This window comes from Ambystoma mexicanum, chromosome 13 (assembly GCF_040938575.1).
Source record: "Ambystoma mexicanum isolate Mex_15411 chromosome 13, UKY_AmexF1_1, whole genome shotgun sequence".
In the NCBI taxonomy this organism is placed as follows: Eukaryota; Metazoa; Chordata; class Amphibia; order Caudata; family Ambystomatidae; genus Ambystoma; species Ambystoma mexicanum.
Window position 1 is genome coordinate 314,127,991 of NC_090938.1, and position 24,125 is coordinate 314,152,115.

The 24,125-nt window shown below is 47.1% G+C and overlaps 1 protein-coding gene across 3 annotated transcripts in view; it reads left to right on the forward strand.

Moving 5' to 3' along the window:
• SLC12A6 (solute carrier family 12 member 6) overlaps window positions 1-19,865 on the forward strand; it is a 3,180,404-nt gene extending 3,160,539 nt beyond the window's left edge. For all 3 annotated transcript variants that reach the window (XM_069633764.1, XM_069633765.1, XM_069633766.1), the window contains one exon: window positions 9,202-19,865. In XM_069633764.1, the coding sequence (XP_069489865.1) occupies window positions 9,202-9,293 (92 nt within the window). In that variant the 3' untranslated portion in view covers window positions 9,294-19,865. The remainder of the gene's footprint in view (window positions 1-9,201) is intronic.
• The last annotated feature ends 4,260 nt before the right edge of the window (window positions 19,866-24,125 follow it).

Consider the following 24,125-nt stretch of genomic DNA (forward strand, 5'->3'; position numbering starts at 1 on the left):
CGCCTGAGGGTCTTCACCAAGCTCATGATGGTGGTGGCAGCATACCTCAGGCGAGGGGGGGATTCACGGCTAACCCTACCTGGACGACTGGCTGATCCGGGCACGCTCTTCCGAGCTAGCTTTGGATCATCTCAGTGTCACCTGCCGCACCCTTCACAGGCTGGGCTTCTCCCTGAATTTAAAGAAGTTGCACCTGACACCTTCCCAACAGCTCCAGTACATCAGGCTGTGTTGGGCGCATCCTTGGGGAAGTGTTTGTCTCCCAAGGTAAGGGCTCATCACAGTGTACAGATGGTGGACAAGTTTCAACATTCCCAGAGTCTCCCGGCTTTCGAGTTCTTAAGGTTGCTCGGCCTCATGGCTTCTTGCATTTTTCTGGTGCCAGAGGCCAGGCTGCGGATGAGATCCCTGCAATGGGTCCTCAAGATGCAGTGGTCGCAGTTCTCCGGCAGGATGACGGATCCTGTTCAGATCCCACGCTCGGTCTCCCAGGACCTGCTGTGGTGGGTGAACGAAGGGAACCTGATGAAGGGGGACCCATTTCGGCAACCGTGGCCGGAGGGGACTGTAGTCACGGATGCCTCCCTCACAGGATGGGGCGCTCATGCCAACACCTTGACCGCCAGCGGTCGTTGGTCTCCGTCAGAGTCCAGACTCCACATCAGTCTGTTAGAGCTCCAAGCCATCAGGCTGGCCCTGAAGGCTTTTCTGCCCTCGGTACGGGGGAAGAGTGTATTGGTCATGACGGACAACACAGTGGCCGCAGCGGACGCTCTGAGCAGGCAGAGCACAGTCTCTCACGAGTGGGAGTTGGCTCAGGAAGTCCTTCAGGAGATCTTCGCCCTTTGGGGAACCCCACAAGTGTATCTCTTCACTACCAGTGTCAACCAGAAGTGCGAGAGATTCTGCTCAAGGGAATTTCCTCCAAGAGGAGCCTTAGGAGACACGTTTGTGGTGGATTGTTCATTCCCACTCTTGTACGCGTTTCCTCCAGTTCCCGTCATTCCTCAAGTGTTGCGGAGGTTACAGAGGTTCGGATCCCGCATGATCCTCATTGCTCCGGATTGGGCCAGGAGAGCGTGGTACCCGTACCTTCTGGAAATGCCCATCAGCCCTCCACGCCATCTTCCCCGCCGAGAGGATCTGCTCTCGTGCGGGGGGGTTAGGGGGAGTCAGGTTCTCCATCCAGAGGTCAAGACTCTCAACCTTGGTATCTGAAAGGTTGAGGTATAAGGATTTGGGACCCCCCCGATGATGTGATGGAGGTGTTGCTTTCGGCCCGGCGGCCTGCAACAAAATCCCTTTGCTGTTGCCGTAAGTTCTGCGACTGGTGCAGGGATCACAATGTTGATCCTTTTCAGTGCTCTATTCCTATGGTTTTGTCTTTCTTGCTTTCTTTGGCCCACAGGGGCCTTCAAATGGGTACCATTAAAGGTTACCTGGCGGTGCTGTCTATCTTTAAGCGCTCATCTGAAGAATGTTCTTACTTTAAGATTCCTTTGATTTGTCAGTTTCTTAAAGGAATGACTAATGTATTCCTGCTGTCCCCTTTCCAGATGCCGGTTTGGGATTTGAATTTGGTTTTGAGATTTGCCATGGGTGCTCCGTTTGAACTTTTGCACTCTTGTCCTTTGAGATTACTGTCCTTCAAGACTGTGTTCTTGGTTGTGGTTACTTCCACTCGCAGAGTGAGTGAATTGCAGGCACTTTCAGCTAAGCCACCCTTTACTGTGTTTCACAAGGACAGGGTTGTACTGCGAGTACATCCTTCTTTTCTACCTATGGTAGTCTCTGAATATCATTTGAGTCAAAAGGTGGTTCTTCCATCCTTCTACCCTCCTCCTCATCCTGGTAAGGAAGAGGAGCGTCTCCATCGGTTAGATCCTAGGAGAGCTCTTAGCTTTTACTTTTCTAGGATGTACTGGGTCAGAGTGGACGATCAACTCTTTGTAGGATATGCTGGACACCAATTGGCCAGGCTGTTACCAAACACCTTGTCCAGGTGGATTATCCTTACCATCACGGATTATTACTGGTTGGCGGGTAAAGACCCTCCTGGAGGGTTGAAAGCTCATTCCACTAGGGGCGTGGCTCGTTAAACTGCCCTCCAGCGGGGTGTTCCTATTAGGAATATTTGTGATGCCTCTACTTGTGCTTCAATCCATACATTTGTAAAACATTATTCCCTGGCTACAATCCATGGTCAGGATATGGCCTTTGGGAAGGCGGTTCTTTATTCCGCAATCTAATTGGGTATTCTAAATTCTTTTCCCTCCTCCATTTACTGGTACTGCTTTGGAAGTCTGTCAAAGATGTGGAATGCGTTGGAGGAAAATCTAGTCGAAAGAACGTTACCAGTTGGTAAGTAACTTGTTCTTCTAACGCGTCATTCAACATTGTCAGTAGCGGGGGGAGCACTTCCGTTTTATACGTTTTGTAGAACTCACTAGGGAGTCCGTCCATTCCCGGGGCCTTGCTGGTAGTTAATATCTTAATTACTTCTTCTAGTTCCTCTAATGTGATTGGGGCCTCTAGGTTCTCTCTCTCTTCGCTACTCAGTTTAGGTAAGCCAATATCCTCTAGTGTTTCCATCATCTCGCCCCATTCACCCCTTAAACGTTTCTATACAGTTGTTGGTAGAACTCAAGGAACCCCCTGTTCACGCCCTCTTGGGTATCGTATATCTGTCCTTTCTCCCCTTTTATTGCTCTGATCGGTAATCTGGGTGTCTCATTATTATATAACCAAGCTAGTAATCTCCCGGGCTTGTCCCCGCCAGTGTGGTGCCTCTCTATGTATTTTTTGTAGTTTAAATTGCATAATCTCTCCCATATCCCTCTACATTCTAGCTGCAATTGGCTTATGGTTTTGGCCACCTCAAGGTAGTTCTCACCCTTCTGCATAATTGCTTCTAATTTCGCCTCCACCTTTTGCAGCTCCTGCGTTGTGCCTCCTTGTAGCCCTTTGGATTTAGAAATAGCTGCTCCCCTCACCACCACCTTAAATGCCTCCCATAGGATGCCAGCTGATTTTACGCTTCCAGTGTTATTTTTGAAGTATTCTACCACCTCCTGCCGCAGGTCTTCCATGAACACTGTATCTTTCAATGCTTCGGCTCTAAGCTGCCACATTGGGATCCCAGCTCTAGTAGGTGAATATTGCCATGTTAAGATCAGCTGCGAGTGGTCTGAGAGGACCCTCGCCTTGTATTCCGACCGCACTAGCTCCCCCATCAGCTCCGGAGTAGCAAACATATAATCTAGCCGTGTGTACAAGTTTTTTGGGGCCGAGTAATGAGAATGTCTTTCGTGTGGGTGATGTAGTCTCCATATATCCTCCAGATGATTGTCTCCTATCAGGGCACTCAAGGTTTTGGCTGCAGGGGTAGGTTTGTCTAGCTTCTTGTCTGATCTGTCTACCCTTGGATCCAACATGCAATTAAAGTCACCTCCCCATATCACCGCCCCCCAAGGTACGGACTAACCTTACTATATAGGGTCTTGAAATAGGCCACCGTGTCTTGGTTCGGGGCATAAGTATTAATGATACACAGCTCTCTATTTTCTATCAATCCCTGTATCTCCACCATCCTCCCGTCTGATTCCACGGTGGACTGTAATAACTGAAAGGGGACATCCGGTGCTATCCAAGTAATCACCCCATGGGCGTATGCAGAATACGTTGCCCCTGTGGCAGTCCCCTTCCATTTCTTTATAATCATATCCTGTTTTTCTTTTGTAAGGGGCGTTTCTTGCAGTAGGGCGATGTCTATCCTCTGCCTCTTCAAATACATCATGATCTTATTACTCTTCAAGTAACTAACCAGGTTGCTATCTTAAGGTCTCCCATCTCTCATCCATACCCCGTCTCGCCTCTTTATTCTCTTGTCTCACGCACCATGCGCAGTAGCACGTGGATGTAAGCTTGTTCCCTGTCTCTAACTTCCCCTCCCCACCACACACCCAACAAAACTCCCCCAACCCGCTCTTCCAAACCCCAACTGTAATCTTCCCCCCCTCCCTCCCTCCAACTTCCCTCAACTGTTGCCAAAGCTCCATCCCTGGATCTCAGGCTACCCCGCATCTAGCCCTTATCTCGGTACAACCGATACTCGGTATTCAGCAGGGAGATACCACCCTAACGGTATCCTAACCAAACTACCTCCGGGGGAATATTAGCGTGTCTCCCATGCTGCTCCTCCTGCATTGTGCTAACAAGATGTTGTCATGTAGGGCCATATAGACTATCGTATCGAGTCCCTATGCATTCTACTATAATCAAGTCCCAGTGTCATTATGTGTGCTGCACTTATCTCTCAATTGTCTCCTTATGCGACACTGCAGCATCAACAAGGCGCAGGTTCACTATTCTGTTCTACTTTCCGTCTGGTCTTCCGCCTCCCTTGGACAGCTTTGCAAGTCCAGCCATGTGGTCACATCTTCCGTTGTTTCGAAGAACAGCGCTTTATTCTTGTGCAGCACCTTCATGTTTGCTGGGTATAACAGCACGTATCTGTAGCCTGCTTCCCGTAGCCGCCTCTTTACTGCCACATAATTCAACCGTTGCCTCTGCACCAAGAGAATGTAGTCCGGGTATGCAGTGATGGTCGCTGACGCTCTGCTTATCGTTCCACCTTTTGCAGAAATATTCCAGGACCTTCTCTCTGTCTTTATAGTTCGAAATCTTTGCAATAACAGGCCGTGGTTGGGCCCCCGGTGGCAGCTTCCATGTCAGGGCTCTATGTGCTCTTTCCACTGAGAATCCTTGGCTTACCGTACCTCCTGATATCTCTTGCAACAGCATGCTTTCGACATAGTTCGTCTGGTCTGATCCTTCTTCGCCTTCCGGAAGTCCCACAATGGGCACGTTGTGCCTGCGGGCACGCCCTCCCGCTTCTTCGGTTCTATTCTCAAGATTGCGCATCTGTTGTTTCAACACGTGAACTTCTTTCGCGTTGGTCGTGCATGTGCTTGTATTGGCTTTCACCTCCTTCTCTAGAATTTCTGTGCGCTCGGCCAACGCTTGTACGTCTTGTCGCAACAGATTCACATCCACGTTTACTGCGTCAATCCTGAACTCCAGCGAGGTTCTTAGCTCCGAGATTGCGGTGCACATCTTACTTTCCCATGACACTTTCAGTTCAGCTACGGCTTCCAGTATTTGTTGGTCGCTGCGCTCCATAGTCTCGCATCCTTGCATGCCTTGGCTCTTTCCGCTGGCTCCTTCTGTTACCTGCGTAGACTTGGTAAACTCATCTATGGAGGTTTTTGTCCTTTGCTTTTGGGCAGCCTTGACGTCATAATTGCTTGCTTGCGAATCCACTTGTCGAATTACCCTTCTCTGTGGGGTTCTCTCTGCTATGGGGGCACTTCTCTCCAGTTCTGGGGTGTCCTCTTCAGTCTATCCCCACGTAGCTGTTCTGGGCCCCCCCCCCAGCCCTCCTTGTTGCTGGAGTTCACTTGCCCGCTGCTAACCCTGTTCTCTGAGCCCACTGTGGGTTTGATTCCTGATGATTCTTGACGCGCCCGTGTTGTCAGCGGGCAGGCGCGTGTTTGTGTCCTTTATGCTGCTCGGGTCTGAGCATTCATATCCGGGCCTCTGTAATGTCATGCATGTAGGTACCAGCTCCTATTGGTGATCTTCAGAGTGTTATGTTAGTGGGCATGGTCCTAACCAACCTATGCTTGGTGTAGTGCCCACACCACTTCGGTCACGCGCCCTGTTCCAGGTCCGTGCCTTCACTACTTCTGCTTACCAAGGTATGTGACATTTGGGGGAGCCCTGTAATGCAGCACTTCCTTGTCTTGCACTAGGATGTGGCTCTGTGTGTCTCACTACAGGTGATGTTGCGTGCTGCCTTTCTGATCATGCCTGTGCCATCCGGACCCACTGCCAATAGTCAATCTTCCACTACATCCATTCCCTGTTTGTACATTTGTGGCATCATCCTCTTTCTCAATGTAAAGTTACGTTTGTTGTGTGAGCACCTCTCAGCGCTCTGCCAGTCTCGGGCTGCAAGGGTGTCTTAAGCTTAATCCTTCAGTACACTGGATCTCTCATGAGGTCTTGCTGTCTCCTATCTGATTATACAAGCGGCCGCTTGCTATAACATATCCGCGTGCCCAGACCACTCCTGTCTCCTGCTGCTGTAATAAGCAGCTGTTCTTGCCGGCCCCGCTCCGATCACCTGAGCTGCCGCCTGCTACAATGTATCTACCCCGGAGCTGTGCATACGCCGGGGTTGTAGCCCTGTGTGCAGTCCTCCTGTGGGACGGCAGCGCTTGTATGCGCGTCTCCCACAGTTAAGATGAGCAGCCGTTCTTGGCCGGCCTCTGGGTCAGTCTTTCTACAGAGTCTCACCTCTGCGCACTAGGCATCTCGCACACTACGCTCTGTTGTGGATTCATACGTGAAAGCCCTGTTTGGCCTTCTATCACCGTATAGGGGCACTGCTCTGTGCTTCCCTTACTTGCTGGGCACGAACACCGCCCTCACTGCTCCGTAGTCGGGGAGCCGGTACTCCGTGATGGGTCCTTTTGTTCTCCTGTGCGGGCTGCCGTTTTGTTTCGTCCCGTGTCCTGGGCCACCGTGGCTCACGTAATGTACAGAACATTGTACGCACACGTTCTGCGGGCATCAGAATCTCAGCGAGTGCGCTCTATATGTTCATATGCATGTACATACAGTTTCAGCTATCTCAGGCACCTACAGGTGCACTTTTTGAGACGGATCACTGCAGGATCGGCGGAGCTCCTCAGGGAACACGTCTCCTCACATGGCCTCGTAGCCACTCCCCCTCAACTTTCAGTGTTATGCGGTTGACACACAGCTCTCTTTCAGGGTACCCTCAGCCGCTGCCTCCTCCTCCTCCTCCTCCTCCTCCATCCCTGACTGTCTATCTGCAATTTAGTCATGGTGTGCTGCTAATGATCTCTGCCTGAATTCCAGTAAGACAGAGATTGTATGCATTGGGACCCCTGCTCATATTTTCCCACTAGCCGTCCTACTTTGGCCCTGCGCACTCACCTACCAATGAGGCAAAAAATCTAGATGTCGTCTTCGACTCCACTCTCTCCTTCTCTTCTCACATCTCAGACACCTCCAAAAAGTCCCACTACCAACTGCACCTCCTCAGAGGTACTCTACCTTTTCTCACTTTCCCCCAGAGACTCGCCACCTCGAGGGCCCTAGTTTTCTCTAGGCTGGACTATTGCAAAAGCCTCTTTCTCAATCTTCCTACTTCTGCTCTCCTTCCTCTACAACTCATCCAGAACAGAACCGCAGACTTATTATCCTTGTCCTCGAGCCCAGAGACCGCATCTCTCTGGCGCTGAAATCCCTCCACTGACTTCCCGTGGCTGCAAGGATCAAGTTTAAGACCCTCTGCATAATCCACAAGGCCTTCTGGTGCCATGGCCTGCTCTATCTACAACGCTCTCTTCCTAAATACTCTACATCTAGAGTCCTCTGCTCCTCCTCCAACTCTCTGCAGGTGAGCCGCTTTCACAAACAGAGATTTGGGGGTAGATCTTTATCCTCTGCAGGTATCTCCCTCTGGAACAGCCTCCTTGCTTCTCTGTCTTGAGCCAGGACACCTTAAGTTCCGGAAACTCCTCAGGACCTTCCTCTTCTGTTCCTCCTTCTCTCTCCCTCTCCCCTGATAACCTCTGTTCTTTTTCTCTCCACCTTCCTTCTCCTCCCTAACTCTGTTAAGTTTTTGCTGACTGTTTGTCTGGTTCACCTCCAGATCCTTACAGGTCCCAGGCTCCCCCGCCAGTCTTTGCACTTGCCTCCAGGCTGCTGCACTATGTTCAGCATTACTGCACTTTCAGCTTACGCTCGTTGAGCGGGGCAACGTCTCTGCACTTAACTAAGGGCCCTGCTGGACTGGACTTTGTTCCCCCAAACCCCCTTTCCGCGCACCTGGTTATGTACGCATGCATGGCCTAAATGTACTAGGACTAGTTAATTTGTCTGTGTCCCCACCCCCTTTTTTTTGTCCCCCTTCCTAGTTTGGTCGCAACTCTAACACTTCATGCACTTACACTAGGAGAAATGCCTTCAGGCCTAGTATGCTAGTTTTTCTGTTAGATCATTCGGAAACATCAAGGCCTTAGAATGACTGTATTCCCTAGTTCTCTTACTGCATTGAAGCGCTTTCAAGCACTCTACCTGTGTACAAGCACTGTATAAATAAACAATTACAATCAATGAAGCAGTCCGGACATGTCGGATCCTTCTCAGACAAATAAATGTTATATTCCTGTACTTGTCATACATGTCTAGATATGCAACCGCATTTGTAGCATCCCACTTGTATCAGCCTTACCATTATGTCTAAGGCTCCAAGGCTGCACCTTAAAAAACGAGCAACCTGAGATGTAGAGATCATGCCCCTGCCTACTTAGGAGCCCCCATTTCCTCCTGTTTGCCAGTGAGTGTAAACCTATATTTGGCTTGTTGGGTGTATAACGGACTAGGATCTACATTCCCAACCAACAAATATGGCCTGTTAATTGTATTCTTCAGAGGCTGAGATCCTTATAATACCTGTGGTGAAAAAGCTTGCACATTTCACAGTACAAGTAGCATTATTTGGAGCATGCTTTTACCCAGCCTATTAAGGACAGAATTAAAAACCTGACTGTGATCAATATAACCAAAACAGTAATTAATTACTGTGGGCAGGGAAGGTTTGAATAGTTGAGCACCAAGGTGAGCTTTTACAAAATGCTTCTAATAATGGTGGCAGGGGAGCCTAGGATTGGGTGAAACCACCTGACATGCTTTGGTTGAGGCTTCTAAACGCTCAGTGTCATGCATCTGCTGGAACCATAGAGCGCATGTATCCCCCAATATGCTTCATTGAAGTAGTTGAAGTTACTGAGTTGATTATCTTTTACTTCTTTAATGTTGATAAAACAAGCTCTTATAATTATTTTAAGTCCTTCAATGTTGGAACTGAAGACTACATTTGTTTGTTCCAATTGGATGGCTTCCAGTAGAGTCACAAATCTCTGAGGCCTTTTTACTTTTTCCTGAAACCCTAAATGTCTGACTGGGTGGATCAGTATGGTGGGGGAATGATTGGATGAAAATGGTGGTGTCCTAATTAGTTGTAAATGTCATAAAATATCGTAAATGTAAATGCAGATGTTAAATTACAGGTATGTGTTGCTCCTTAACCTCCCACCTTATCAGATATGGAGTTCTTGGAAGTCCTCACAGAAGGTCTAGAAAGGGTGCTTTTGGTCCGTGGCGGCGGCTCAGAAGTCATTACTATTTACTCGTAACCTGTTCATCTCCTCTTCAAAACTAAGGGACCTTGACTGGGACACCTGTAACGCCAGGAGGAGCAATATATAGTTGGATCTCTGTCTGCTGCTGTTAGATCATGTGCTCACTCAGCTCCTTACAGAATACTGCTCAAGATAATGCTAGCTGCTGTCCCCTGCTAGCAATTCAAGATTGTGAGGGAATCTTATTTAGGACCACCATACATTGGCCACAAGCTTGCGCCCATCTCCCGCCAGCTTCAGAATCAGACCATGGATTTTTAGCTATCCACAGTTGTATTCCGTTTCTGTGGTGATTCCAAAAATGTACCATGTAGTTGTTTTGGAGCAGCAGACAACTTCAACCACACAAGAAAAGGAATCAATTTAAGAAACGCTTATCTAATTCTGGGCTCTTTACCCTTTCCTTTTCGTTATCACCATTTTGCTGATAAATGTTACTTTTTTACTTCATGTAAGGTGTTTTTCTCTAGGCTGCACTGATGAGCTATCTAGGCATGCAGCGGGTTGCATATTGCCAAAAGCCACTAGCAGAACAAAATAATACAATGTAGGCGTTCACAGGGCTTGCTACAATGGAATAAAATGGGCTGAGTTAGGAGCACTTAGCCCGCTTCAAAGAAGAGAATGGAACAATGTGTCACCCCGATACCAGTGTATTTTTGCAATTTAATAAGAAATTAATTTCTAATTTGTGATAGCTTACTCTGCTTTCACAAATACTGTGTGGGAGAGGATATGTAGAGATAGGGTACCTGCACTCTTACGGGGAATTTACCAATAATCCCAAATGTCTTTAAAGAGAGGGTCAGGATTTTTTAATGGTTTGAAAGGCAGGCGGGAAAGAATTAGTGATCATAAGAGAGTTTTTAGAAAGAGGCCCTATTATTGATATATAGAGGAGAAAGTCACCTCGAGACTGCCTGTGCCTTGCTACAGAAGTGTCATATTTGCTAAACAATTGAATGTATATATATGTTTAATATGTTGCTAATATCATCACATTCCCTCTCCAATCTTTTAGCAGCTGAGGATTCAACCTTAAAAACGCTTGTTTGGGTAAAATATTGTTGGGGCTTAGAACAATGGAATCGAGCGCGTTTCATGTTGTACGCATTGGGAATCAAACATGGTGTTTGTTTACAAGGATAATGATGGTTTATCAAATTACTTTCAAGTATCTCTCAGAATGTGAACTTGTCAGTCCTTTTTTCAACATTTAATGTTTTTAATTTAAATATTAATTTGTATTCAATTTGTATAGTGCACAATTACTTGCAAGGGTACCATACAAAGAGCAGCCTGAATTTGTTTTTGTGTGTGAAATAGACATCCTGCTTGCTTTAACTTCATTGAGCTTTCTATGTTTTTCAATGATGACCTATGTAACTGTGTTTGGCTAACAGCTTGAGCTTAATGGATGTTTAGAATCCATGATGATTCAACCCCCAGCAGCACTGTGCAGAATGAGAGATGGTTAGATTTCGATCTTGTATGTCATGATTGATATTCTCCACTGGAGAATGTGAGATGAATGCTATACCTTTCTAGAGTAAAGAACTGGACACATGTCTGGAGTTTACCCATCCTCTCCATGACTGGCCAAACACTACAAGCCAAAACCTATGATAGGTACTCATGGATGTAGTGTCCACGATTTCTTTGGCACTACCCAGCAGCCGACTGTATGCGTTAAAATCAACACACTCCAAAAGGTAATACACATTGCAGAGGGCACAGGATTTTGCTGCTTCTCCAAGGAGCATTACATCTTAGCAGAAAGTACTATGGAAAATGTGTTTCTTTGAGTTTTTTCCTCTGTTTATATTTGAATTCCTCTTTGGTATTTGCCTACAAATCTCACATGCCCTTTACTTTCCTTGGATTCTCTTTACTTATTTACACCTCTTTCACCTTTGGTTCTGTCTGCTAAATTGACACCTTGAATTCTTTCTTTACAGTTTCTCAACCAAACTCACAGTGTAATTCCTTCTTCGCTTTTTGCTGCTAACATTGCACTTAATCTACTTTCTTCGGCAAATTTTATTTCATGTTTTTCCATTCAACAAACCTAGGAGAAACATAGGTAAACAGATCAGTCAGAACCCCCCCCTTTCCCCACACCGCCTGGATAATGGAGTCTTCTCAATTAAAAGAAACATGAACTAGAAATCCTTTGGTTGTCTTACATTGGGTGGAGTTACCGTACAAGGTTACACACATGTTCATGGTCGTGTCCAGCGCCTTTCATAAGTCTTTGGCCGTAGTCCCGTATACCCGGATGTCCCCTGAGGGGTCGCTAATCCCTTTACCTCCTTTTAAGCCTAACCCATTCCCTTTTCTATAAATCTCAATATTGAACACCTCCTTGCTTTAATTCTTCACATGTTTGGCCCTGAAATCCCCCTACATGGTCTCATTAGATGCTGTCATCCCGTGAAGCGCTGCTGTCATCCTTTCCATAGTGTATATATTCAGTGGAACATTAACCCATTCCCTCTGAACTGGGGTCTGTTTCCATTTCATAACCAAACAGGCACGTGCTGCATGTAACAGAGGCGCTACCAGCCCCTCAGCCTTGCCCAGGATCCCGTCACTTTCTTCCATCCCAAATAAGATCAAGAACAGTGTTTTAGTTCGCTGAATTCCATTGATTTCCTTTATCCAGCCCAACACTTCGTCCCAAAACATCTGAACGCATGGGCACCCCCACCACATATGCCAGTTGTCGGCCCTTGCCACATACTGGTACCAGCAGTCCGTGATAGCACTCTGAAACATCTTAGAGAGCCTAACCGGGTCATATTACCATCTGTGTCGAAGCTTAATGGTCTGCAACTTATATTGACTGGAAATTGAAGTCTGAGAGGCCCCTCTACACTGTTTCAGCCACATTGCGGAGTCTATCTCCCTCCCTAGGTCCTTTTCCCATTTCCTTCTCAGCTGTTCGGTTGACCCCTTAGCCGCAATCACCAGTTCTCTATACATGACCGAAATCAGGCCCTTTGTTTCCGTTCTTTTATCTAAGTGCTGCTCAAAAGGAGTTGGGTCCCTCTGTACCTTGTCTCTCCACCTGACACTCTTAAGCACCCCTTTTAATTGAAGATAAGAGAAGACAGAGAGTGCACCCAAGTCCAGCTCCCCCTCCAGTTCGAACTATAGTAACAAATGTGCCATTCCTCCATAGTTGCCCCAATCTCTCCAGACCCGCCTCAAACCAAGCCTGAAATCTCCCCGAGTCGGGATTGCATCCCTTATTTCTGGTGCCCATAAATGGCTCAACGGGGAGGGCCAGGTTGTCACTCCTTGCATTTCTGTACCCTGTCTCCATATGTCCCATATTGTACCCCGGATTGGGTGGTCCCGGATTCTTCGGGGAGGTCTATTTCTGGGGATCCACAACCATTCTCCAGGTGACAGATGTAAATTGTCCAGACCCACCCATTGGTATTCTGTCTGCATTTTAAGGTGAGGGACAAGAACCCGCAGCTCGGAGGCTTTGTAGTACAGTTTCATATCGGGGAGCCCCACCACTCCCTTATCTTTTGGTTGGGTGAGGACATCATACGATATTCGCTGCTTCTTCCCCTGCCAAAGGAATCTCAATACAGAAAAATGTATCCGGGACTGTAATCGGGAGCATTTGAAATATATAAAGGAATCTTGGTAAACACACCATCTTAAGGGCGTTAAGTCATCCAAGCCACAAAATAGTTTGCTTACCCCATCTCTCTAGGTCTTCCCTAAATCTGTCAAGCAGTGAGAGGAAGTTAGCCCAGAACAGATCTTCCAAGGTCCTCGTAAGGTTAATTCTCAAGTATCTTAATGTTCCCCGACTAACCTCAAGCTCCAGAGAGGAAAACCTTCCCATATCCCTGTCCCCATTTCTGTCCAGTGACAACAGTATCGATTTTGATCTATTGATCTTGAACCCAGATAGATCTCTGTATTCTTCAATAAGCGCAATTACCCAGGGTATGGAGGTTAGGGGGTTTGTGATGTGTAGAAGCATATCATCAGCATATAAAGACACCTTATATTCCGCTCCCCCACAGTGAATCCCTTCACCCCTGAGTCCTCTCTGATTTTCTGTGCTAGCGGTTCTAAAGTAAGTGCAACCAAAATCGGGGAAAGAGGGCATCCTTTCCTCGCACCTCTGCTCAAGGCAAACCATTGTGAAAGGCTCCCATTGACCGCCACACACGCCTGGGGAGACCCATAGACTGCCATTATACCTCTCATGAACCTGGGCCCCAAACCCACTTTGCCCAATATCTCTTTGAGAAAGCCCCAGTTCACTCTATCGAAGGCCTTTTCCACGTCCACCGATGGGAGAACAGTGTCCTCTCCCATGCCCCTTGCTTCATGGATCAAATGTAAGGTTTTCAGAAATGTGTCCGCCCCCTTATAAAGCCCACTTGGTCTGAGTGTATCTGATGGGGCATGTGTTTCTCTAGTCTGGCGGCCAGGACCCGTGTGTACATTTTATCATCAATATTTAAGAGTGAGATGGGGCAATACGACCCGCATTTTTTTGGGTCCCTACCCTCCTTTGGTATGACCGTGATCATTGCTCGGGAGAAGGTCTCCGGGGCTTCCCCCGTCTCCAGGATATCATTAAACAGTTCTCCCATAAATGGGAGAAGGGGGTTAAGTAAGGACTTGTAAAAGCCTACAGAAAAACAATCCTCTCCCGGGACCTTCCCTGTGGGAACCCTCGATACCGCCCTCTTTATTTCATCAGCTGTTATCAGGGTTTCCAGTACCTCAGCCGTCCCTCTGGCGATCCTAGGCATCCGAATTCCATCTAGGTACCGGGTTGTCCCTAATGAGTCAGGGTTGATGCCTGTTTTGTACAGATCCCCCTTAAAAGGACGCAAATGCCTCTCGAATTCCCCCCCCGCCCTCGGCCCTCTGCTTCCCCCACCCCATCTATGGCCTTAACCCACTTCTCAACCCGCTGTCCCCCAAGTCTTGCTGCCAGCATTGCATCCGCCTTATCTCCCTTCTCGTAGAACTTTTGTTTCAGGAACTGCAGTTTCCTAATTATCTGACCTTCCTCTAGGAGTCACAATTCCTCCCTTTTGCCTCTCGCATCCAATACCCTCTCTTCCATCCCCTCTGCAGTGTCCCTAGGCCTCCTGTCTAGCTGGACAATTTTGGCCTGTAATTTGTTTTCCATTAATTTCCTCTCGTTTTTTTTCCGTGCCCCCTCCATGATCAGGATCCCCCTCCATATCACCTTCCCGCTTCCCACACGGTGTCCCTAGAAACCTCCCCTGTGTTGTTCACTTTGAAATATTCAACAGTCTTCCTAGTCATTTCCTTGTGAAATACCAGGTCTTTCCATATGGAGTCATTGCTTCTCCATTTAAACGCCTTGGGTACCATCCCTTGCCAGTTAAGGTCCGTCCTAAAGTCTACCCACATATTGAGGTCACCCCCCAGGATTATGTGGCCCGTAGCTTCAAGCATGACCTTGGGGAGAGTTTTCAGCAGATACTTCTGCTGCCCTGGTTTGGGGAAATAAATTGTAACAAATGTGAACCCAACCTTGTTAATGGTCCCTGAGACCAGGAGAGCTCTGCCTTCATCTGCCCAGACCTTTGTGACCTCCATCCTTTGTCCTTTGGCAATAAGGATTCCAACCCCTACTTTCCTAAGGGGCCCGAACCCCAATATTCCTGCCTCAGAGCCCTCCATGGGACCCTCCTCTGTTCCCCCCTGGCACATTTAGTTTCTTGAAGGAACAGCACATCATAACCACCTCTGCGAAATTCCCTCGCCACCAGTGGCTGCTTTGTAGGCGAGGTAATCCCTTTAACGTTCAACGTCCCCACCCTCAGGAGACCCTCTTCCCTTGCCCTCTTGAACTACAGCCATCCTCCCTTCATGTCTATCCTAAAAACTTCAGGCGCACGGGCGGCCCATGCATAGAAGTCCTTCCCCACCACAACTGGTATGATACTATTTGAGAAGATCCTAGTCCTGCCCCCTACAAAAATTCTCCCTCTCCCTCTTCCTCCCTCTTACCCATCCCAGCACCCGTATCCTCCTGGTAAACATCACCCGGGGAAAAACGGACAACCAGTTGGAACCAGCTCCCATCCGGTCCCGTGCTCTTCAATCCCAATATACTTCGAGCCTCCTCCTGACTTTCTCATCCAAACTTCATACATCATCCCCCTATTGGATCATCCTGTGAGACCCCCTGGTCTCGCCTACTTCAATGTCAGCCCACCGCCCGACCCAGGCCTCCTCCATCGAGATGCCTTTTTCCCAAAACAAAACATTAGCCGGCCCCATCAGTGTCCTGCCTGGTCATACTTCACCACATCATGCCCTGGTGGGTACCAACCCGGTGCCGTGACCACACCTGAAACGTTTATGGTCTGTATCAAGTGTTTGCTATGGGTGACGTGTTAAGCTTTCTGTACTTCCGAGATCCAGGCATTTTTCTTCTCCTGGGTCCCTTGATCAACCATTGCCTGTCACCTGCCTCCGTGTTTCCACAATTCTCCGAGGTATTGGCCTCTCCAAGCATTTCCCCTGTGACCTTACGAATGTCCTCCTCCATCACCAATTTATATTTACAACCGTCATATTCAAAGGAGATGGAAAACTGGAATCCCCACCTGTAGCTCACTCCTTTCTCATTAAGCCATTTGGTCAAGGGAGAGCACAGTTTCCACTTGGTCAATGTCAGGGAGGACAAGTCCTGAAAGATCGTCACTCTGGCCGTGCCCTATGTGACCGGGCCTCTCAACCTCACCTTTTCCAGAATGTTTACTTTGTCGGCATAGTTGTGGAACTTAGCAAGGGTCGACCTCGGGCCCCCGTTAACCACACCGGCTCGATGAATTTGCTTTACCTTAGCTTCATCAATAGTATCATCCTCGAAGACCAGTTTAGTGATCTCATGCAATGCTCGCTTTAGGTCTTGCTCCGTTTCCCCCTCATGGTCCAAAAAGTCTGAGATGATTCCACCTCTCGCAATTTTCAAGATCCATCTTCATTCGGACCTCTTCTTCACGTCTCTCCATTTAGTTAAATTGCAAGTCTATTTGTTTCTCCAGGGAATCCAGGGATGTTTGATTGTGTTCGACTTCCTCAAGTCTCTCTTCCATTTTGTCAATTTGTTGGATAATTCTATCCACCCTGTTCCCAATGTCCACTCTCATACTCTGTATTTCTTCCATTAGTGCAGCGACATCCTTCTTGGTTGCATCAGATTCCTCTGGTGCGGTGGCCATGCTGTGTGCGCTGTGTCACCGACTTCTGGGCTACCCATTGTATACTTGTAAGTGGTCAGCTTCAGCTGTGCTTCCATGCACCTATTTGTGTTATCACCAGAGGGACTCCTTCCGTGGTCTGCAGGGTCCCAAAGATGTCAATCGCTTTGGGTGATTTACCCTCCTCTTGGCTTAGCTGTCGGTTGTCCCGGTTTGGAAGGTGCCCTTTATCTGTTGTCCAAGAGGCGGGCACACGCCCAGATTGCGGGGGCCCACACCACCTAGGACCTGCCTGGTCCTTTCTCCCTTCTCACTTGGGGGGGTGGGGAGGACCCTCACCCCTATCAAGAGGGTCACGACCTCCCCTTGGTGGGGACTGCTTCTCAAGTATTCCTCAGAGTGTGCTGAGGGACCCTTACCCGCTGGTGGAGAACCAGTGCGGTTCCCGAGGCACCACTGTCACTTTAAGTCCTTTCGGCCTCCAGGACCCCATGCTCACCTCATCCGGGCCCTCTCCTTTGCCTTTGTGGGCCGTACAGTAGGCGTTGTGCCACCAAAGCTGAGGTTCCGTGCTTACCCTCCCGCCATTATTATGGCACTGGGCAAATGTCCGCCCCAGCCTTGTCTACTTCCAAGGCTTCCAAGACTTCAGGGCCCTCTCCGCCCAACTAGTGGTGGGCAACGGGCCGATGTCCTCTCCTGAGGGCCCTCACCTCCACCTGCCCCGACTGTTGCACTCTTGGTGGCTCCCTCCTGCCTGTGTGTACCCTCCGCGTGATTCCAACTGTGGGCCCTTGTACTCTGTCATCTGCTTTGTGTGGGGAACTCCTGTCCCAATGTGTGTTTCATGAATGGGAGGAGTATATATCCTTCAGGGTGTGCACACTGCGTGTGCCCTTGAAATGAAGCATGTTTCATTTCAGTCCAAACGTATCCGTAATGCTGACATGGTCATGTCTTCCCCCACTGTCCTTTCTTATAGTAATGAGTTTCACAGGTGACAGGGGGGCCAGTTTATACCCCCTTTCGTCCTCTGTGAATACCGCTCCTGCGATCTGCCCACTCCACGTGTCTCTCTTGGGACCACAAGCTGGATATCAGTATATCATGGGGGCTAAGCTTTCCTCCTGTGCTGTTAAGGAGGGGATATCCGACCTCCCTGGTCAATCCCCGGGCAGACCAATGTGCTTATTCCTGCCTCTCCCCCTGGCCCTCTTGACAGCCTTGCCCACTGTTGCTGACCAGAGAGGGGAGTGTGGGCCACTCCTCCTTCAGTAACCTCCCTCCTCAGCCCACGTGGTTCTCCCTTGCCTCTTTCCGTATACCCAGTGAGGCACACCTGCTCAGGAGCTTTAACACTGAGGGGGGAGGCCAAGCAGGAAGCAAGACCACATTCTTCTTCCTCCCCTCCAGGGGAGCTCCTCCGGCGTTCCAGGCCCCCACACCTGATCAGCCTCATCACACTACAATCCAGAGCGTTGCCCTCGAGAACTGGTCAGCGGGGCAGTGCCTGCATGGCGCTATGTTCTTCAGACCCGCAGGGTGAGCAGGCTGTGTATCGCCCGCAACACACACAAGCTCCAATAACGTACAGAGCCTCGCCACTGCAATGCTCACAACGCAGTGCCTTCTCCCTCTTCTCCACCATACGGGGCGGGCCCTCTGTGTCTGTGCCCCAATGTCCAGAGAGGCCCTCCCAAGGAGGGGGGGCTGCAGAGGGGAGGGTCCCCACCAATGCGGGTCTCTGATTGTGGGGGGGCAGAGTGCCCCTCGCCCCAGATGTACTACGGTCCCTCTTTCTCCCAGGACTGCATCGATCCGTCTCTTGAGCGAGGGCTCCTCCTCACCACGTCGCTCCTTGGCTTCGTCTCGTTCTGCTCTTTGCGGAGGGTCCCAGAGCCAGGAGTTGATCCTGCGTGTTCAGTGGGGGTTCCCACACTTGGATCTGTAACCCTTTCTCAGCTGTGGGGTCGGTTGCGTGGGGGGCTCTGATCCCTTAACGGCCTGCGGATGCGGGAGCTGTGAGCTCAGGTTGCCATCGCCTGACATGACATGTTACTTTAACACTTCATCTCCTTACTTTGCAATTTCTCTATCGTTTTCTTTTTTCATTTCCATTCTTTGTGTTTTCTCTACTGAGTTAACACTTCATCTTCTTTAAACATTGCTGCTAATTTCACACTTCATCTATTTTTTTGAGAACACTGAGTAATTAATTTAATTTCTGCAGATCACTCTGCCAGATGTACAATTCTTTATTTGCCCATTTATGCTCTCCTTGCTACTGTTAAACTGCATTTTCATTTTTTGTGATTTCTGTTCTTGGTTTGCAGAGCTATTAAGGGGGGACAAATTACCATCTCCTAAATTTCTCCACGTTTTCATTTTAAGATGTATTTGTTGCCATAAACAAAACTATGCGAAATGGACAGACTTGTGAAGAATGCCCCACACACGTTTAAAAAAATCCCCTATAACCCCTATGGGGTATGAGACTACTCCTAGTAAATAGATTGTTGGCCAGCCAGCTGCCTTGATGCCTTTTCTGCTTAATGTTGTCTCCTTCGACTCACTTTTGCTAGGTTTTCAGTTGATTTGTGCTCTCTAACTTCATTGTTTGACATTGGGTTGTGTTTTATTGGTGGGGATATTTAGAATTGTAAAGATGAGCATGTCTGTGCCCTGAACGTCAACTCTTTTAGTCGTTTGAGACATGCTATTCTACCTTGTGTTAACCAAACTTGTAATCTAAATGAAATCAGTTGGTCATCGAAAGGATCAGGCGTTCTGGCTTCTGAAGATTAGCCCTTCTGAAGACTAGGCTGTTTTCACTCTGATGTCAAAGCTGTAAGTACTTATGTTTTCTGATGTCAGGACCACCAGCCCTCTAAAGACGAGGCATTTTATCTCCTACATATCATGCCTTCAGCCACATTGCTGAAGATTTCTGAATTGGCAGATGCCACACTTTCTCTCTGCCTTTGCTTGAAAGTAGTAGAAAGACCATTCAGTATGAATGATGGTGTCTATGCTGTTTATTGTTCTTTATCATGCACAGAGGATCATTTCTCATTGAGTGGCGTATGCTAAGATTTTTTCCCTGGTTTATGTCGAGGTATTGGCAGGAGCGTGCAGGTATGATGAGGATATTTTATCAAAAACTTTAATAATGATGAAATCATATTTTGAATAGTGTAAAAACAATAAGAATTTCTCCCTCTTCATGCAAGCAAGTAATTTATTTTAGGATGCAAGGTTTTTACAGACCAGCAATGTTCTCAGTTTATATCACTTTAACTGTGTAACTGGAAAATGAATAAAGCGTTTTATATGACAATTGTGTCTGTGTGATATGGGAGTAAATGTGGGAACATCACTACAGAATGAAACACCTGCAGGGTCAGTGATAGCACTACACCATTGTGCAGACAATTGCAGGTAACACCTCCTTTGATTGTTAAAAATGAATGTCACAACCAGGATTGTATATTGAGGGTACAGGGTTTAGATGTTGTTAACCATTGTGGCTAAAGACAGTGTAGAAACATTTTAAGTACCTTTTAAAATATAGACAAACTCAAATCTTGGGGGATTTTTTGTGCACACACTAATGAAGTCTAATTTAACAAAAAAGGTACTGTGATGAAGCCTCTTAACTTGTTTTGTATACAGGGGCAGGATCCTCCCTGGACATTCCCTCTTTCTTTCCAACAGCAAGCAGCAACATCTGTACAGCAGAAAGGAATGTGATTCCCCAACTGTTAGGGTAAATGCCCCAGAGTACAGCATCACTGGCCAAGCAAGGTAAACCCGAACCTACAAGTACGCCGGTTGAGCCTAGCAAACATTGTTCACTGGGAAGGAGAGCATAATTCAAATGGACCGCTACATACGGTTAGATATTTCCTGCCACTTTTTTTCCACAAATTCTTTACCACAGACTTAGACATCTACAGATTTTGTACTGCACCAAGCATGCACCATATTCTTAACACTGGAAATTATGAATTGAACAGGCTGCACACAATAAAAACCAGACACAATAACAGTCTCCACCTTTCTGCGCTTATGCATTTTTATATTCATTCATCAGAGAAAATAGTGCAGATGTAGACAATCAAAAATTGGTACAGTGGTGAGCATAAAAACATTGGAAGAACATTGGCAATTAACACATGAGGGGGAACAAAAAACAGGAAAACACTTTGTATTGACCATCGGAGCTCTTAGACCCCCTAGCTAGTGCTTTGCCTATGAAAGCAAATGCATTATAGATAAGTTTCAATTCTCATTTACTTCCCCCCTGCCCTTATCCCCCATTAGGTTAGTGGCCAAACTAAGAGTTTGAGATTATGGATTATGAAGACAGTAACCCCTTCTATATGAAAGAAACAAACCCCCATTTCCAAATGTAAACAACAGGCTACTTCATCTGCAGCAAATGTAAATGTGCCTTCTGTGTCAGTGTGACACTAGGCCAAGTTGCAATACCCATACCCATACAAAACTGCAGTTATCCGTAGATAAGTGCATACCCTCCTATTGTTAATTCGAGCAATTCATGTGTAAAAACACCACATAATCCCTTCCAAAGAACAACCCTATTTAAAGGGTATATATTCTAAACAAGAAGCAGTATGTGTCAGAATTCATTTATTTTATTAATTTGATCACAATATAATCATGAAAAACATTTGCAAAGAAACACATCAAATACATTAATATCACATCTATTAAACAATTATCCAAAGACGCATATTATCACACCAACAGAAAGCTCACATCTCACACATCATTACTTGCATACTCTTTCATGCCCTTTCATACAAAACACCACTCCTACTTGTGCAAAAATCGCAATCTTGATGATTCAGCTCTGTAAATCAGAACACCCCACCTAGTTGGGTATTGTGCCTTATTTGCTCAAAGTGCCCAGTTAAAAATATTTTAAGAACCAAAAACAGGGTAAATGTTCCAAAGTGGTTACTCTTGAACCCATATCAATTACCACGTTTTATCTGTGTAAATACCCAAGTTATAGCCAACTCTGGGAGGTGTGGGTTCTATGGTGATGTCGACTCGAGTTTCGGGCAACCAGATCGGCCTATACAATTTCCGTCTGTTGTACCTCATCAGGACACATATATTACAAACAACAAACAGTTCTATATACAAAGAAAATTCAAGCTGGTGTGAATTGGATGTTGTCCAGTGTGCAAAGGGTAATTTCTTTCACTTTACAGGGTGCCGAGTCTCTGTAAGCCAAGTGCGTTTCCCGGAAAGCCACTTTTACCAATGGAGGAGGGCAAAAAGTAAAAAAGAAGAGAAAGAGAGAAAACAAGGTTTACAATCTTTCTCTATAGTATCCTTCATACTTTCATTTACATATGTCATGGCTATTGTAAATCTGGCATACTGCTTTGTCATGTCCATGCCCCTAGATACTCAAGGCATGTCCCAATTCCGGGTTAATCCACCCGTATTTTGACAGGTGAAACCAAGTGCTCTCCCTGGAATTCCTAAAAGGGTAATGAAATTGGACGTCAACCAACCCAAAGAGCTCTCCCAAGATAACGAATTCAGCAAACAAAATAGAATCAGAGTCAAGAGAAATCTCAGATGGAAAATCAGATATAAGAATAAAGCACAACAATTGAAGAAATGAAGCAAACCCACGTTCTTGACCCGACCCATAAATGGACCGAGGGTCAAAGCGTGTAGATGAAATGTCTTATTCCCCAAGGTGACAACCATAAGGTGTATGGTGACACATCATGTTGGATAACCAAAAACTATGTTCCCTCACCCAAGGTGTTTTGACTTCAAATCTAGTATCTTCGTACGGTACTATCAGGGCCACGCTAGGAACAGAGTTCCTTCTTAATTAGGGTGTTGTTAAATCTGTAAATACAGGCATATGTGCATACTGTCAGGATATTGTTATCCAGATTGTTACAATTATCATGATTCTGATCACAAACAATTGCACATAATATATCAATGAGACACAAAGCCCACATTCTTGATATAACTGCATAATGATTTACCTTGCAGTTCTGTCCCTTTTCACCAGTATATTGTTTTCTCCCAGCCGGATTTAATAATGGGCCAGTTAGCTCAGGGAGGTTGGACCATCAATGCGCGGTCCCTGTGTGCTCCACCGAATGGGCACTCGATGTAATTTGTATCTCGCACTGATAGTGTCTGCAAACAAAAAAAAATTAGAGAGAAAAACCAAAAGGGGGAAACCAATTATCAGGGGAGATTAGAGACGCCAAAGAAATCAGCAGTACTCCAAAACAACAGAGAAGAAAGCAAACCCCAACGTAGGTTTCAGTTTCCAAATTTGTTGGATAATGAAGACACCAGCCCACCGTGATAGGGCTGAACCAATGAACAATTTAAAGCAGGCCCGCCGGCCGTGTGTGATGCCGTAGAGTGCTAGGCCCCCTTGGGCGCAGCAAACCGGTTGCTAGCCCCCGCGGGGGACTCGCCCACCCCGGCAGCCGCAGCACACAGTCGGGGCTGTATGGAGACAGGCCCCCACCAAAGAATTAAGTTCACCACGGCACGCTCGCAACTCGTGTAAAACCTTGTTTTCTGGCTGAAAAGCAATGTCGTCCCGCTCTTACCTCATGCAGTTACTTGCATGTTGACCCGCAGTGTGGGATCTGTATTGCTCTGTGTTCGCCTGCTACTAGTTGCCACGTCTAGCGTGGAGCCGCCATTTACGCATATGCAAAACGAAGTCCTGCCTCCACGTGTCATTTTACGCTATGAAAAACACCTTTGAGGGCGGGAGCGAGGCCAGTATCTAGGCAACTATACATTGCAATACCCTGCAGAAAGGGTTCTAGTTGATAATTTAACGATTGAGTGATTATGGTCCTATTTATACTTAATAAAGGCTAAGCCCTTTGGCTGCTAAGAATACTCATCTCTGCCAGCACTGCCCTTGGCACGAGACATCCTTCTGAACTCCCTTTGGCAGCTACTCAGATCTCTGCTGCGCACTCCAGAGACTCAGCTTGGCAGCGTTCCCCCGGCTCCTTCCAAGCCCAATCTGTCTTCCCACTGGATTCATTCGTCAAGGCCCAACAAGTCTTCTTCAGGACTCCAACAACAGACCCGACAAGGCCAGGACCCAGGAAACCAGCTCCCAGAAAAAAACAGCTGACCCTCGCTTCTCCCTTTTACTCCTTTATAAGCCTTTTCAGTGGACCTGCCCCTTATGCTATATGTCTGTATATTCCCTTTACCATTTGCCAGCCTCTGTGACATCAGCTGTCACCACCCCTCCATGAAGTCACGTCCATTTTCATCACGTGCCACAACCTTTGAGAATATCACAGCACCTTCAGACTCCCTCATTTTTATTTTGGACTGTTTTTATTGGCATTTTTATATACGCAGTGGTACATAAATCAAATGTTTCATTATTTTCAATGCAGTTACTTACTCATATACAATTTACGTGCCATTTGTAACCTAAAAACAAAACAACCATCACAAACTGTCTTCACATCAAGGGTTAAACATTCCACCCAAGCTAATTTCTTAAGGTGCAGATATTCCAGGGCGCAACTTGAAACCCATA